The 17804-nt window shown below is 42.5% G+C and overlaps 1 protein-coding gene and 1 pseudogene across 8 annotated transcripts in view; both read right to left on the bottom strand.

Annotated features, from left to right (window-relative positions):
- DBR1 (debranching RNA lariats 1) overlaps window positions 1-11510 on the bottom strand; it is a 35144-nt gene extending 23634 nt beyond the window's left edge. For 2 of the 8 annotated variants that reach the window (XM_036332463.1, XM_036332460.1), the window contains exons 1-7: window positions 10974-11510; window positions 10176-10300; window positions 7670-7750; window positions 5453-5538; window positions 3601-3825; window positions 409-489; window positions 13-158 (exon numbers count right to left, since the gene is read on the bottom strand). In XM_036332463.1, coding sequence (XP_036188356.1) covers window positions 13-158; window positions 409-489; window positions 3601-3825; window positions 5453-5538; window positions 7670-7750; window positions 10176-10300; window positions 10974-11170 — 941 coding nt within the window. In that variant the 5' untranslated portion in view covers window positions 11171-11510. Of the gene's footprint in view, window positions 1-12; window positions 159-408; window positions 490-3600; window positions 3826-5452; window positions 5539-7669; window positions 7751-10175; window positions 10301-10973 lie in introns of those variants that run through there. The other 6 variants (XM_036332462.1, XM_036332461.1, XM_036332464.1 and 3 more) reach the window with 6 other exon arrangements.
- A 355-nt stretch (window positions 11511-11865) lies between these two features.
- On the bottom strand, window positions 11866-15298 carry LOC118668136 (annotated as a pseudogene).
- Between the last annotated feature and the right edge of the window lie 2506 nt (window positions 15299-17804).

Below are 17804 nucleotides of genomic sequence, written 5' to 3'. Positions count from 1 at the left end.
GGTCAGGCTTACCTTGTATGCAGGCCATTATTTTCAGGCATATTCCACAGGCGCGCAGTTACATTAATAAGATTGTTTGTAGCCCTGAGAATAGCGAGCCATTCAATATCATACTCCAAGTAATCAGGAGCACTGGGGTCATGATCTATTTCTATTACCTATAAGAACAAATTGGTAATTTTAACAAATACATATCTATTTTTAATATCTAAGGATTTCAATGTAACAATAAAAGTTAAAAGGAATTTAGTAGACTAAAAATATTAATGTAAATATTCCCAAAGAATTCTCAGACTATATAAATTACAAAATACACAAATTAATAGTTTAGAAAACAAAAATTAAGATGTTTTCTTAATCATTGGAAGAGTAAAACTATATTGAAAAGTTATTTCATTTTCTTCTTACCTGAAGAAAGTCTCTATGTGGTAAGCATTTGTCCAAGGCTAAAAATTTGGTTGCTTTGGCAGTCTCTCCTTCATCCTTAGCCTAAACCATGATTTAAGAAAGAATGTTAAAACATCACAGATAATTCATACATTGGATAGGATGGAAACAATCTTTGTTACACAAAGTTGTGTGTCAAAGGAACAACTGTTACTTTTTCAAAGCAAGTTAGTTCTACACTCACTTGTGCAACAATGGGCACTTAAACTCTTTGGCTTTCATGTCTTACATTCTTACACAAGTCAAAGTAGAAACTAATGGTGATGATGATAATGTTAAATCAAAGCATTGAACACATATATTAAGGCATATAACAAAAGGATTAAAGATAACAGAAGAGCTTAAAAATAAATTGGCAGAGTTAAAAGTACACAATTTTTAGAAGAAATCATGGAAGAAAAATCGTCACTACCTTGAGTTAGGCAAAGATTTCTTAGATACAACATCAAAGTTAGATGCGATGTATCACAATTTTTAGAAGAAATCATGGAAGAAAAATCGTCACTACCTTGAGTTAGGCAAAGATTTCTTAGATACAACATCAAAGTTAGATGCGATGTATCTATAGAATGAAATACTATACTATTCAACAATAAAAATAAAAACACAGATAGATGCTATAACATAAGTGAACCTCAAAAACAAGCAAATAGAAGCCAGATACCAAAGACTATATATTAATGATTACATTTATATGAAAGGTTCAGAAAGGGCAAAGCCATAGAGACACAAAGCAGATTAGTGGTTGCCTGGGCTGAGAATGAGAACAAGGAATGACATCAAACACACACACACACACACACACACACACACACACACAAAGGATCTTTTCAGAGGATGGAAATATTCAAAAACTGGATTATGTGATGTGTGAACACACACTGAATTATACACTTGATTGAATTTTATGTAAATTATACACCAATAAAGCTTTTTGTTGTTAATCCTCACCCAAGGATATTTTTCCCATTGATTTTTAGAGAGTGGGAGGGAGGAAGGGAGGGGGAGGAGAGAGAAAAATATGGATGTGAGAGAGATACATCGACTGGTTGCTTCCTGCACTTGCCTCGACCAGGGTCGAGGATTGAACCAGCAACCCTTCAGTGTGCAGACCGACGCTCTCACCACTGTCCAGGGCACCAATAAAGCTATTTTTCGAAAAGTGAATTGTCAGACAGAAATATGGAAGGGGTCACTAACAAGGTCATAGTAAAAACAGTAAAAAAGCAGTAAGGCACCTGGAGGAAAAAATACAAGGAAACAAGCTATGGGATGTCCTGCTGTGGACCAGGTATCAAACTTCAGTGCTGAAGAGGGACTCAGAGAGGTGGAAGGCACAGAGGTTACATAGATCTTGGCTGCAGGGCAGTTCTGAAGAAAGGTGATCTTTGGGGCTGGTGAAGGGGCTAAAAGAGAACACTAGGAAAGTCAGAGGAGGCTGAGGAGCCAAGAAAAAGGGATCGAATATGTTGTTAATACAGAGGTAAAAGTCCCTGGCTGACAGCAGAAGACGCAGTGGGGAAAAGTAGAAAATCAGATACTTCAATAAGAAGCCAAGCATGTCAGGAGCCCTAAGACACAGAAAAGAGTAACACAGATGTGGAAAGGCAATTGAACCCAACTGGCGAGGCTCAATGGTTGAGCATTGATCTATGAACCAGGAGGTCACAGTCTGATTCCCAGGCAAGGCACATGCCCAGGTTGCGGGCTTGATCTCCAGTGGGGGACATACAGGAGGCAGCCAATCGATGATTATCTCTCATCATTGATGTTTCTATATCCCTCTCCCTTCCTCTCTGAAATCAATAAAATTAAAAAAAAGACGCCTGATATAAAAACAGATGACTTGGACTTGGGAAAATGAAAGGAGTAACCTGGTCTCCTTGAGGAACACAGCTAAAGTGGACCTCTACCACTGAAAAGTGTTTGGTCAAGCAAGTTCGGGAAGCACTGTAAACCACACTGCACTCTTGGAGTAAGGCAATGCCCATTAATCAGTACGTTCAAGACTCAGAAATCCTATAGAAGCCTCCAAGAACTCCTAACTTTGTTAACCAAGCATCTTCTAAATGTTTTCCCTCTGAAACACTTTATGGGGAAGTCAGAGTTTAGTCTGAATCAGAGGTGAAAGAAAGAACCACATATTTCCATAAAAACTTAATCATAGGTATATATTTATTCTCTACCTTCTATCAAACACTATACCATGCAATTACCCAAGGCAAACTTAGACTCATCCTAGATTCCCTCCTCCCTCCATCACCAAATCCTGATGATTCTACTTCCAAAATCTCTCTAGACTCTGCTTTATTCTCTGTGTTCCTTCTTTGCCTTAAGTTACCATCTCATCTTTTGATTAAAGAACCTCCTGTGCCTCCTATTTTATATCACTCCAATCCATCTGCAAAACTGTAGCGAAACTAATCTTTAAAAATGAAAATCTGTATTTCATCACTCTCCAACTTTCCCCATTACCTCTGGTTAAAACCCAAACTCCAGAGCATGGCACTATGATCGTGCCCCAGCGTCTACCCTCCGCCATGGGAGCGAGCTGCAGTCCCCCAAAGGCACCCTGTTCTCAGCCTCTGGCCTTCGCACACATTGGTCCCTCTCATAGATTACCCTCATATCTACTCCTTCCTGCACCATCAATTCCTTTGGAAAAGCTTCTCTTGCTTCATCTCTTTGTCCACATAGTCCGGCGTAGGTGCTCCCAGTACCCTAGGACGTTTTGTCACAAACTTATTACACTATTTTATCATTGCCTGCTTACTTATCCCTTCCCCCACTGGATTCTGGAAGTTATCTTTCATTTCTTTTTTTTTTTTTTTTTTTAAATATATTTTATTGATTTTCCACAGAGAGGAAGGGAGAGAGATAGAGAGTCAGAAACATCGATGAGAGAGAAACATCGACCAGCTGCCTCCTGCACATCCCCTACTGGGGACGTGCCCGCAACCCAGGTACACGCCCCTGACCGGAATCGAACCTGGGACCCTTCAGTCCGCAGGCCGACGCTCTATCCACTGAGCCAAACCGGTCTCGGCTATCTTTCATTTCTTTCTCTAACTTTACAACTGTTTCAACAGTGAGTAGCCCACTAATGTTCAATAAGTGTTTGTTAAATGCAAGAATAAATACTGTGTTTTCTACCTGATGCTGCATCAAGGCTGCAAACTTCACATGAAGGTGTGCGGAAAACCAGTAAGTTGGTTTTAAGTGCTCTAGGAGCTCTGAGGCAGCAGGACTTCCTAAGGTGTTATTTTCCACTTCTTGTCGGAAAAAAGATTTAGTCTTAAGAAGTTGCTTCTTATTTCCATAATGGTATATACTTCTTGGCCAATCATGAGATAAGAATATGTCCATAGGCTGCTTCAGCTTTAACAGAAAAAGAAAACTCTTAAAAACAGATTAACCACAAGCAAAACTCCCTTCCTTCTCTCCCCTGACACATACCATTTACCCACTTAGACCTCTGGATTTTTGTGTAACTCATTCTAAGGCTCTTTATGGAAGGAAGTCACAGAAGTACTAACCTATTCACTCACATAGGCAAAAAGAAACAGCTTTCTCCCCGCCTCACAAATCATCCTTATTTTCCAGCAAGGCAGGTCAGCAGACACACTTTGATTAGACTGCTAATCAGCTATGGTCTTTTACATTCAGTTTCTAAAATATGTAATAGCCATTGTGCTTTTCCCTTTTTGGTAAAGAAACCATGTTTTATGATCCAGAGAAGACATCTAATGTAAATGATACGGTAAACCTAAAGATATAGTCCACTTTTTTTTCTAATGGACTCACATAGTATATACCAAAAATACTCTGTTTGCTATATAAGTCATATTAGAAGTATTTAAGGTGGCTGTTGTCTTCATGGGGAACACAAAATACACTCCATACTTTACTCATCCCACACTTGGAAAACTAAATGTAAATAACTTAAGTGTTCAAGACAATACAAACTATAAGAAAGAGATGACTAACTGGTCAGGGCAATATGTGCAATGAAAATTCAGTTAAGCCCTGGACGGTGTGGCTCAGTTGGTTGGAAAGGTTACCGGTTCAATTCCCCATCAGGGAACAAATCTAAGTGGCAGGTTCGATCCTGGGTCAGGGCGAGTACAGAAGGCAACCGATTCATGTTTCTCTTTCACTCTTAAAAAAAAAAAAAAATCAGTAAACTATATCCTCGGGTGAGGATTAAAAAATTTTTTTCAGTGAAACATAATGACTTTAAACTAGAACACTGGTTGGGAAGTAGTATCTAACCTGGGTCTTCAAGGACTAGTAGGATTTAGACTGGTGAAAAGGAAAAAGCATTCAAAGTAAGGAACTGCTATGAGTAGGCATCGAATGCCTGCAAGCATCCTTATGCTCCCAGAGGCTGTGTGCTATGGTGGGAAGGGCCTGAGTTCTCTCAGACAGGCTCTGCCACTTAACTACTTGGGAGATCTTGGACAGGTTGCTTATCTATCTGAGCCTTGGCCTCTCATTCTTAATCTGACAGAATTTGAGTGGCAATGATATGAAATATCTCATGTGAAAACTGCCCAGTGTCAGGCACTGAAATGGTTCTCAAACAAAAACCTAGCTTCACCTATTCTCCAGCTGAGTCAGTGTTTTTAGAGACCACTTTCACGGTTTTCCCATACCTTCTATCATCTCTACTATTATTTATTTTCTATTTAATACCATTCTTTAAAAAAAAAATTCTAATATTTTCTTTAAAGAATCACTTTATTCCAATATATTTTTAGCCCTACCGTAATAATATCTGAAATCATGAGTTGAATGTTTTATTTTTACTCGCTAAAATAAATTTATTACCATAAGAATTTTTTAATGTTCATCTGTGAACCTCCTAAACACAACTCAAATCCAAATTTTAGAAATACTGAACTATGCTCTTCTTGGAAGTAATATACCAAAATGATCAAACACATTTTGGTACAGAATTACTTTAACATTTTTTCAAGCCTGCCGTATTGTACTTTTTACATACCTGTTTTAATTTATACACTTCAACATTTCTCACATGATATATACTCCTTATTGTAGCTGAATTATAAGGAGGGCACTCAAAATGACCTTAAATTGAAGGAGAGAAATAAGCTGTATTCAACACCTTTAAAAACTGCAAATTATATAAATAGATACACATACTTCCCTAAAACTAGTGTCTGCTATCAATGCTTTTGGGTCTTAAAATCTTATAAAAAACACTGCTCTTTATATGTTTATATGTTCAATTACTAAGTGATCAGAAACTATGAATCTAAATTTGGGGGCTTGTGGTTTTTAAAATGAAATTATATTTAATTTTGAAGCACATTGTTTATTCACATACTGTAGTTTAAAAAAATACCTCCAGAAAGGTATAGCATACCAAGTGTTCCTCCTAGAGAGTAGACCAGTGGATGCCTAGGGCTGGTGGGAGCCGGGATTAATTACAAATAGGCACAAAACTTTTAGGGGTGATAGAAATGGTCTAAATCTGGATGGTGGTAAAATCTGGATGCATAACTATAAATGTACTAAAACCATTGAATGGTATACTTACAATGGTATATAAATCTTATCTCAATACAACTGCCAGAACAATGGGAGGGGGTCCTCCAATTCCTGTCCCCAGCCATCAGGAACACTACCTAGAGGCAGCTAGCGTTAATCAGGTTTTAGAATTTTATTCTAGGGATCTCATCTATGCATATAACATATCATCTATTTCTTTATCCTCCCTTTTTTTTTTTTTTTTACACAAATGGCTGTATACTTTATATTTGTTCTGTGCCTTGTTTTTTCACTTCACTTATTTTGGAGTTCTTTTCATATTAACTGCTTCTTTGTCCTTTTCTTTACTTTTTTAATGGCGTCATATCATTAAACTGCATAGTTATGTCATGATATATTTAACTAGTTCCTAACTTTTGCTACTACAAATAAAACTAAAATAAATAAATTTGCATATATCATTTTGCTCATGCAAAATATACCTAGAGACACATTCCTGGGAGTAGAACTCCTGGGTTAGAGTACTTTTATAATTTTCACAGATATGACCAATTGTCCCTCCAAAGAGTGGTTCCAATTTGCACGCACATCTGCCATGTAGGAGACGGTTTATTTTTATACACTCATGCCAATAGTTTATAATCATAGAGAGCAGGGCACTGGGAACAAACTTGTGACTTAACAGTTACATTGAGGAGACAAGTTTTAGCTACCCAACTTAATTCAAGAAATTTTAAAATCAAATGTGAATACAAGCTATTCCTTTAATTTTAAAATCAAGGTATAATTCATTCAGATATTGTAGGGTGAATAAGTGCAGTGTGGTATATAGCTGATCCTTGAACAACACTTATAGATTATTTTATTTTCAATAAATACCTGTACTGTTTTTGATATGCAGTTGGGAGTACACAGATGTGGAGGGTCAACTATATTCATTGATACACACCATTTTACATAGGGGAGTAGAACATCCATGGATTTGGTATCCATAACAGTGAGGGCGGGGGAGGGTTGTCCTGGAGCCAATCCCTCACAAATATGGAGGGACAACTTAAGTTTTGAAGAAGTCAAACTTATATGTGGATTTTTTTTACCATGCAGGAGTTAGAACCTCTAACATCTGCGTTGTTCAAGGATCAACTGTACTTATGCAATGGAATACTATTCATAAACTAAAATGAATGTATTAGAGTTACATGTATCAACATGAATTTCAAAAACATATTAAAGAAGTTGCAGAAAGATACATGCAAAATGATACATTTATACGAAGTTTAAACATGTTATATAATACACTGTTTAAAGCTGTTACATATATGGTAACGTTATAAAATATTCAAGTGAATGATAAACACCAAATTCAGAACACTGACTACCTAATGAGGAAAGGGAGGGATAAAAAGAGGAATGGGACTGAGGACTGACAATAATGAGTCTCAACTGATTCTGTACTGTTTTATTTCTTAAAAAATCAAAATGAAAAGTGGCAAGAATACTAAGTCTTGATGAAACTTGATGGTGGATACACAGATAGTACATTCTATGTCCTCTATATTTCCATAGGCATAAAATATTTTATAATATAAATTTAAGAATAAATTAGTTCATAGGAAAAATCCAATGAAAAAGGCAAACTATATATTACGCTTAAGTTACTCTGGGGCATGCAAGTTTTAAAGTTTAAAAACAGTCAGAACAACAATACCTTTTCGATAGTCGTGAGATTTGAAGATACCAGAGATTCCACCAATCCTTACACCTCGGTATTTTACTACACCTGCCAAACCTGAGAAATTACAGTTAAATAAGATTACTATAGGCAAAAGCAATCTCTTTACTGACTGAACAGTTTCCAGGCCTAAAATTCCATGCAGTCCTAAAATTATTTGAAAATCAAGTATCATGATAAGGTTACTCTTCTACATAGTAATATGCCAACAATATATAAGGTAGACTGGGGAAGAGAGGCCTAGAAGCAGATCAGCCAAGAAACTAAGCAGAAAGAAAAAAAACAAATGAAATAGGATGTGCTTAGACGAAAAGAGACATAATTTGGTACCTAAAGGAATATGAGGGTGTGGTGAGGGAATAGGCAAAAAGTGTCCTATGATGGATTTATATGTCATATATCTGAAAGTCAGCACATTTAAGGTATAAAGAACCTGCAGTTTCTATATTTCATCTCTAAACTGACCACCTTTAAAAATTTTCACTTTTTCATAATGTTGCACTTGTCAAAAGCTGATCAATCAGTAATGAACTAGAGAAATTAAATTTCTGTAGTTTTCAGAAACACCTACAAACATTTTAGGAAAGAGAAAAAAGGACTGTAGAGTGTAAAGGGGCTAACATTGAACCCGAATCTTACCAGGTCTGTAAATCTAAATGCAGGTTACAGGCAATGCAGAGGATAAAAGGAAAATGTTAAACAACTCAGTGAATTCCAATAGCTAAATCTAGAATGCAGGAAATTCTACAAGAAATTTTCCCATTTTCTTCAACAAATAAATGACATGGGGGTGGGAAGGAGAGAGATGAAAGGAACAGCTAGAGACTTTAGCATCATGACAATGAAATGCATGGACCTTGTTTGGGTCCTACTGAACAAGTCAATTATAAAACAGACATCTCTGTGATAATCAGGGAAATCTAAACATGAACTAGGCAACAGAGAAGAGGAATTGCTGTTACTTTAGCTAGGTATAACAATGGCACTGGGTATTTTTTAAAATCCTTATCACTTAAAAAATATGTACTGAGTGTTTACAGGTGAAATAATCTCATGACTTGAATTTGCTTTAAAATAACTCGTCACTTCTCCCACCAAAAAAGTTTAAGGGAGGATGGGCTGAAATAAGGATGGCAGAATAATTGTGGTTGAAACTAGTTAATAGGTATGGAGATCCATTATACAGATATCCCCAGCTTTTCCAAAGTCTGTGTTACACAATTTCACTTTTATGAAAGACCTACAGAACTGGAGCCTTTTTCTCTCCAGAATGCCTGTTTTCACTAACTGAAAGAAATCCAAAGAGGATTTTTGCTCTAATGAAAATAGGTGAAGAGCCAAAATAGCTTCAGCATTTGTTTTGTAGCCTGCATCCAGAGCAGGGACAGTGGCCCCACTAAGCCCCTTCCCCAGAAACTACACTCAGCATTAAGCCACCATAGCTTTGAACTGTGTCTGAGCATCTGTGCTTTATCTCGATTTATTTTGTGCATCTATTTGCTAGATGTGTCCGAAGGTAGCACAAAAGCCTGAGCTTGTAAAGGAGTTATACTTAGCAAAAAACTGGATGTCATCAAACCTATTGGTATGATTTAGTAGGTTATTTTCTGGGACTGGGAATACTCAAAATTTTTGCATGTAAATTAATGGTAATTGGTAGAATCCTGGCCACTTAACTCAGTTGGTTAGAGCACTGGCCTGATAAGCCAAAGTTGCAGGTTCAATCCCCAGTCAGGGCACATACAAAAATTAACTAATGAATGCATAAATAAGTAAAACAAGAAACCTCTTTCTCTCTTCCTCTCTCTCTAAAATCAATAACTAAAAAACATAAAAATTTTCTAATGTTACCACAGTATTGGTGATTTTGAAATTACTGGTAATTGCTTATTTGCTTTACACCATTTCCCCTTATGAAAGTGTTCACAGGAATATTCTACAGTCCAATACTGAGGAAAACCTGTACTATTCTCTAGTTTTGTGTATGTTTAACAATTTCCAATATAAAAAGTTTACTTTTTTTTCATTTAATAAAAAGAGTGGGGGAAAATAAAGGAATTACAAGTAGTGTGTAAGTTCTTTGCAGTTTTATTATCTATTGCTTGAACCACTAGATCAGTGATGGCGAACCTATGAACTCATTTTTTTGGTTGATTTTTCTTTGTTAAATGGCATTTAAATATATAAAATAAATGTCAAAAATACAAATCTTTGTTTTACTATGGTTGCAAATATCAAAAAGTGTCTAAATGTGACACGGCACCAGAGTTAAGTTAGGGTTTTTCAAAATGCTGACACGCGGGGCTCAAAAGGTTCGCCATCACTGCACTAGTTGAAGCATGGACATATTTTCATGATGACCTATTCAAATGAAGAGACATTCCCAAAACACCATATATCTGAAGACGCTGCCCAACTGGTATAGAAAGCTTAAAAGGCTCTTCCATCCCCTCAAACCAAGAACTTACCCACAAACACATACCTAAATAATAAATGTTTGGTGCTACCCAGCCACCATAGGGTAACTCTTGCAAATGATTTGAGGCTTCGTGGTTCCCTCCAATGAAGACTGTGAGAACCGGGGCCTTTTTCTCTCCAGAGTAATACCTGGAACGTAAGAGCAAAGCTGTCCGTTGGCAAAGAGAAAAGCAATCGGGTGCGCCTACACAATCAGACAGGGCAGCAGAGCAAAGCAAGGTCTTCAGGAAAAATCTGGGCTCCTCCCTTCAAGTTAAAAGGCACTTTCTAAACACACTGCCCATCCCCTCGTAGAGTGTGTCATTGTCCAACCACTATGCAGCGCACCTGAAACCAATGCAAAACAATACTTAACGTAAACTGGATTTGGAAAATAAAACAGTGCGTGGTTTAAATTGCCCATCCTCGTCCTAAAGAACGAAGGGCTGCCACCTCGCGTTTCAGGCCAGTGACGTCAGGAACGTGGTCGGTTCTCAGCTTCTAGAGCCGGGAAGAGCGCGGAGCAGGCGCCCAATGGAAACTCCGGGATCGCGGCACCAACTAGCCCCGGAATCCCATCGAGTACAAGCAGATTAACCTTTCAGCCTCTCCCTGCAGGTCGGGCCCTCAGGCTGCGACCCCTCCCGAAACAGGTGAGGCAGGTGGACAGTGAGGAGTGACACTGACCGAGCGCCGGTTCCTGGAGACACACGGCGTCAACCGGGACGGGAACTCAGACAGAGGGGCTCCGACCCCGCCCAGGGTCCTCCCACGGCCGGCGAGTCCCCCCTCCCGCGGGTCCCAGGGCCGCGCCGCGCCTCACCGGTAGAAGGTCTGCATGTGGCGGTACTTGGGGGGCACGGCCATGCAGCGCAGGTCCGCCTCGTTGCGCACCGCCTGGAAGTCGCCGCAGCACAGCAGCAGGTCGATGGGCCCCGCGCCGCGCCGCTCCGCCAGCGCCAGCGTCTCGTAGATCTTGTCCAGCTCCCCGTGGCAGCAGCCGGCCACGGCCACCCGCATCCTGCCGGCCCCGAGAGCAGAGCGAGCCCCGCGCGGAGAGCCAAGGCCGGGCGGGTCGCTCAGCTCCCGCCAACGTGAACTGAGCCGCCACCTTGTCGCGACGCCTGCAATATATGCCACTTCCGGTTTCAACTCTCGCGAGAGATGGGGCGGAGTTAACGCCAGGATTCCAAAGAGTTTTCGGGAAGGACTCAGGTCTTGAAGTCTTCGCAGTCTGACCGATAATAAAAGTCACAACCACAATACTGAGAAAATAGAAACAAAAGTCCCCAGATAAATAAGTGCGCGGGTGCGATTGGCTAATTCCCTAGGATGAAGCTTTCACGGCAAAGATGCATTCCTGGAAGCAAATTAGAAATAAAACAAAAAAAAAAGATTTTAAAGAACCAAAAACTAAAAATAGTTTTAAAATAAACGTAAAGTCTCACTGAGGCTTTAAAATGATCTCCCCAAAGATTTTCTTTTTTTACCCTGGATTTTATTTTTTTACCCTGAACAAAAAAACAACAACAACAAAAAATGTTTACTTCAGGGGCTATGAAAGACACCATAAAATATAATATCCAGCCCTGACCGGTTTGGCTCAGTGGCTGGAGCGTCGGCCTGTGGACTGAGAGGTCCCAGGTTCGATTCTGGTCAAGGGCATGTACCTTGGTTTCCGGCACATCCCCAGTGGAGGGTGTGCAGGAGGCGGCTGATCGATGTTTCTCTCTCATCACTGATGTTTCTATTTCTATCCCTCTCCCTTCCTCTCTGTAAAAAATCAATAAAATATATTTTAAAAATATATATATAATATCCAGTATGTATCCTCATGATGAGTAACAGATTTTGCAAATTATTCTCTCAGGCCCCTGGGCACACCCAACTAGTCACTAAGAACAATTAATTCTTTCAGGAAATAAAGGGATTTCGACTCATCTGTGGTCAGTGGAAAATCTGATTATTGTATTATGAACAATGCAAACAGAAAATAAGACTCAAATTTGGGGGTTTTCTGCCCCATGAATGGGGTGAATTAAATCACAGAGACTCATACACAATTACTGTCCTTGAGCAAAGGTGCTCAGAAAGAGCTAGGACCTACTGAATCTGGGTGTGACCCCTGTGGACAGTAACAGGGCAGAGAGAGGGAACCTGCCTCCAGCCAGCTCAGAGACCATGCTCCCCTCCAGCAAATTCAAACTTCCTGCAAGTTAAATGTGCCAGTGTGGGTGGGATCCATGGTCCACCCTGACACCGGAGGAATTAACGGAAGTGGGGAGACATCCAACCCAATAGCACCTGGAGAACACACAGGGACAGCAGCTAAAACAGGAGTTTGGGGTGTCCCAGAAACAGGAGCAGATGTTTGTGCTGGGAGAGGGGCAGACTGGCCGCAGGCAATAAGGTAAAGCACAGGGTGCAGGCAGGTGACAGAGTGGAACCCTAGCCACAGTGAGGTTCAGACGACAGTCTCCTGGACTGGGGGCATCACACGATGAACCAAAGGGCTAAGCCAGGAAGCGATTATTAGAACAAGGCAGGTGCCCGGTCACAGGGAATATGGTGAGAACCCAGGGGTTTCAGCTGAGCCTCTGAATTCCTGGCCATGGGCTTCTTAACAGCTCCAAGGAGGTCTAAGTCTTGGCGGATGAGAGAAACCTACAAGAAGCAGGAAGTGGCCTGGCCCCGCCGTGGCAACCTGGTGGTGCAGAGGCAAGAAGCCAGGCAGAACACAATGGCACATGGTGTCCAGGTCTGCCCCTGCCTAATGGCCAAAGTGGATTCACTGCCACCTAGACTACAAATCCCACCAAGCAAGACCTGAAGGGCTTCATTACCCAAGGGGGTCCCCAGTACAGCAGTGAACCCATGGCTGCAGCACAGCCTGCCTTGGAGGCCAAGCCACTTGCTAAGGGGCGACACCTGTGGGGAGTGTGAGGGTGAGGAGAGGGAATCTGTCTCAAGCAATTTCAGAGACCCTGCTCCCCTCCAGTAAAGTCAAACTTCCTACACCCTCTGTGGGATTCATGGGCCACTCTGACACAGGGAAGGCTAATGGAAGTGGGGGGACATCCCACCCAACAGCACACGCCAGGAGTCAGAAAGCAGACTGTGTGCCATCTCCCTGGATAAGGAGAGAAACTATTGCATGGTCAGCTTGTGGTTCAGACAGGGCTATGGTGGGACAGGAATTCCAGACAGTGACCTCGGGACTCCAGGCCACCAAGTGGCAGAAACAGGGCAACTGATAGAGACATGAGTAAAGGCTGAGTGGAAAGACCCCGTGCCCACCATAGAGTCACACCGAAAAAGGGAAGGGGATAGAAAGTCCACTCAGTGTGGAGCAGGCAACAGCCAGCAAAGCAGAGCCAAGACCCAGCTGGCCAGCCTCAGCCCCTTCGCACGCGGAATGAGTTCATAAAGGCTGATCTGCCACAGGCTGAAGGTCTCACTGAAGGAGATCTGGGTCTTTTTGAAGAATGAACAGGTGTTCTTCTTGTTTGCGTGGCAAGTGCTCTGACGCAGCAACATGGCATGTTGAGGAAGGAGCTAGCGCAGGTGCCCAGGGTGGCCTCGATGCCTCGCACTAAGTCATTGGTCTTGAAGATGAGCAGCATCTGGCATGGCACTTGGGTGAGGAGCTGGCTGATCTAGGGGAGGCAGGTGGCCGCGTTGTTGCAGATCTCAGTTTCTCAGTGGCAGTGACTGGAGCTTGGCTGATGCCCCTGTTGACCAAGTTCCACGAGCGGGCCATCAGCATGCAGGCCAACAAGGGGTGGAAGTCGCCAGCTCCCAGATGCTGGCAATACTTCTTCACCTTCTCCGTGTCAGTCCAGATCAGCGACTGCCAGAGGTGGCAGTGGTCCAGGCGGAACTCTTCCGTGAGCGCCTGGTAGAGCTCGTGATCCAACAGGACAATCTCCGCCTCTGCGGTGTCCGGGCCCTTGCGCACCAGCACGCTGCCCGGGTGGGGGTCGCAGTGCACGAAGCCATTGACAAAGATCATTTCACTGTATATGTACCTTTCCCAGGTGGCGCGAGATCTCGTTGACATCAATCTTGTTCCTCTCCATGTAGTCTCTGTCGTTGACTTGCCCACCATCTAAAACTCCATCAGAAGGACCCGCTTGGTGGACAGCTCACAGTGGATTTGGGGGACCTTTAAGAAATCAAAGTGTTTGAGTATTTGGGCCACTTTCTCTGCATTCCTCCCTTCATTGAGGAAATCCAGCTCCAAAGGCAGGTTCTTCCTGGCTTCGTCCACCAGCCACATGAATGCAAACGCTGGAAGCAGCTGTTTGACAGCCAGGACGAGCACCCCCATCAGGAGAATGTCCTTTGAGCTCTGCACCTGCACCTTCGGTTGCTGGACCTTCACAGCCACCATCCACCTGTCATGCAGCACTGCCTTACGGACCCGGGCCAGGGAGGTGGCCCCCATAGGGGTGTCATCAAAGCTCACAAACAAATCATAGATCCGTGGCTGAGGTGCAGGTGGAGGTGCGGACTTGTGGAGTCTGGGGAGAAGCTGGGGAGAGGAGAGGGTCAGGGGACAGGATTTTTTGTTTTGTTTTCTTTTCTAGCAAGTAGTTGTTTGCATAACTAAACAGCACGCTCAGCAAAAGCAGATGAGTGTCTCCAAAACATCCAGGAGGAAAAGACCACATTGTCAACTGACGAGTGAGTGGCCAAGACGAAATAAAACACCTTTGACAACATCTAATTAAGAACATAAGGAGAATAGTTCATCCATATCTGCTCTTTTTTCTTTTTTATCACCACTATACCCTCCTCCACCCCCTTCACCTCCATCTGATCCCACAATCACCACACTGTTGTCCCTTTACATGAGCTTTTTGTTTTCTCTCTTTTTTTTTCTTTTTTGCTCAATTCCTTCCCCCATCACTGCCCCCACACACACCGCAGCTGTCAGCCAGCTCTCTGTGAGTCTGTCACTATTTTGCTTGTTAGTTCATTTTGTTCATTAGATTCCCCAAATGAGTGAAATCATATGGTACTTGTCTTTCTCTGACTGATCTCACTTAGCATGATGCTCCCCAAATTCATCCATGTTATCACAAAGGGTAAGATTTCCTTCTTTTTTTACAGCCGAATAGTATTCTATCATGTAAATGTGCCACTGCCTTTTTTTTAATTTTTTTTAATATATTTTTTATTGATTAAGGTATTACATATGTGTCCTTGTCCCCACGTTACCCTCTACCCCCCCCCCCCCGCTTATGCCCTCACCCCCCCGTTGTCCATGTCCATTGATTAGGCCTATATGCTTGCATATAAGTCCTTTGGTTGATCTTTCCCCCTTACCCCCACCCTCCCCTACCTTCCCTCCAAGGCCCGACAGTCCAATCAATGCCTCTCCGTCTCTGGATCAGTCCTTGTTCATCAGCTTATGTTGTTCATTATATTCCACAAATGAGTGAGATCATGTGGTATTTATCCGCTCTCCAGTTCCATCCATGCTGTGGCAAATGGTAAGAGTTCCTTTTTCTTCTTCCTCTTCTTAAAGAATACCTTTCAGCATTTCATATAATGCTGGTTTGGTGGTGATGAACTCCTTTAGCTTTTTCTTATCCATGAAGCTCTTTATCTGACCTTCTATTCTGAATGATAGCTTTGCTGGATAAAGTAATCTTGGTTGCAGGTTCTTGCTATTCATCACTTTGAATATTTCTTGCCACTCTCTTCTGGCCTGCATGGTTTCTGTTGAGAAATCAGCTGACAGTCGTATGGGTATTCCCTTGTAGGTAACTGACTGTCTTTCTCTTGCTGCTTTTAAGATTCTCTCTTTATCTTTTGCTCTTGGCATTTTAATTATGATGTGTCTTGGTGTGGTCCTCTATGGATTCCTTTTGTTTGGGGTTCTCTGCGCTTCCTGGACTTGTAAGTCCATTTCTTTCACCAGGTAGGGGAAGTTTTCTGTCATTATTTCTTCAAAAAGGTTTTCAATATCTTGCCCTCTCTCTCCTTCTGGTACCCCTATAATTCTGATGTTGGTACGCTTGAAGTTGTCCCAGAGGTTCCTTACACTATCTTCATATTTTTGGAATCTCTTTTCTTTTTTCTTTTTCGGTTGGGTATTTTTTGTTTCTTTGTATTTCAAATCTTTGACTTGATTCTTGGGATCCTCTTGTCTGCTGCTGGATCTCTGTAAATTATTCTTTATTTCAGTCAGTGTATGCTTAATTTCTAGTTGGTCCTTTTTCATGTCCTCCATGGTCTCACTATACTTATTGAGGGATTCATTAAATTTATCGGCGGTTTCCATAAAATTCTTGAAAAACCTTATAAACGTGGCCTTGAACTCTATATCCAGTCATTTGCTTTCCTCCATTTCTCCCATTTGTGACCTGTTTCTTTGTCTCCGCATTTTGGCAGCTTCCCTGTGTTGATAGAGTGGCCCTGTGCGCCAGGTGTCCTGTAGGGCCCAGTAGCTCAGCCTCCCCAGTTACCTGGGGTGGACACTCTTGGTGCACTCTTGGTGCCTTGGTTGTTGTAGAATCACTGGGAGGAATTGACCTCCAGGCCAATTGGCTGTGAGAATCAGCTGTGTCTAAAGTGGGAGAACTTCTGTGCTGAAGACACCCTTCTGGGGCAAGACTTGCTTCAGTGGGGCTTTGGTGCTCACTGAGTCTGCTCCCTGAGTGTGTCCCTTATGGATCTGAGGAGTTGCAGTCTGGATGGTCCCCCTCTGACCACTGGGTACAGTGGCTCCTGGATCTAAGGAGGTGCTAATTCAGCCTCTGCCTGAGGCCACACAGCAGGAGCCAGGAAGAGGCTCAGCTGTGAAGCAATGCAAGCCGCTGTGGGGCCTTGGGCCTTCTCTTGGAAGTTCCGGGTCTGCCTGGCTAGGCTGCAGTTAGGTACATTCACATGCAAAAGCCTCTGCCGCAGCCTGGGTGGGGCGGGGTCTCAGGGAATCCAAGGGCGGAGAAAGGAGCTATGGCTGATTCTCCGCCCGGAGTCGCGGGTCTCAGTGACCCGCTAATTGCTGCAAGCACCTCTGAGGGAAAGCCGCCTTCAAGTTCGCCCGCTGCCGGACAGACCAGCTTCTCCCCGTATGAGTCCTGGGTCCCCAGAGACTTCCCGGAACCGGAGTTCAGAGCAGTTGGGAGCTTGTGATTCAAAAAGACAGCCGCGTCCTCAGGTGCCACCCCCTTTCCTCGCGCGCGCGAGCCGCCGTACCTCTGCACTTCACCTCCGCAGCGCCTCTGGCTCTCAGTGTGCTTTTCTTTCCTTCTAGTTGTAGAATTTACACTCAGCCAGCCTTTCTGTTGTTCTGGATGATGTTTGCTCAGTCCTTTGCGGTAATTTTCAATTGTTGTGTGAGGCGACAATTTCCCGGTGTTTACCTATGCCGCCATCTTAGTTTTTCCCCGCCACTGCCTTTTTATACACTCATCTACTGAGGGACACTTGGCTGCTTCCAAATCTTGGCCATCATAAATAACATTGCAATGAATATAGGGGTGCATACATTGTTTCAATTTAGTGTTTCAGATTTCTTCTGATAAGTTCCTAGAAGTGGAATTGCTGTGTCATAAGGCAATTCCATTTTTAATTTGGGGGGTGTGGGGGGGTAACTCCATACTCCTTCCCACAGTGGCTGCCCCAATCTGCATTCCCACTA

The sequence above is a fragment of the Myotis myotis genome, unplaced genomic scaffold (assembly GCF_014108235.1).
Source record: "Myotis myotis isolate mMyoMyo1 unplaced genomic scaffold, mMyoMyo1.p scaffold_m19_p_13, whole genome shotgun sequence".
NCBI classification, from domain to species: Eukaryota; Metazoa; Chordata; class Mammalia; order Chiroptera; family Vespertilionidae; genus Myotis; species Myotis myotis.
This window is presented reverse-complemented; position numbering and strand designations above follow the sequence as displayed.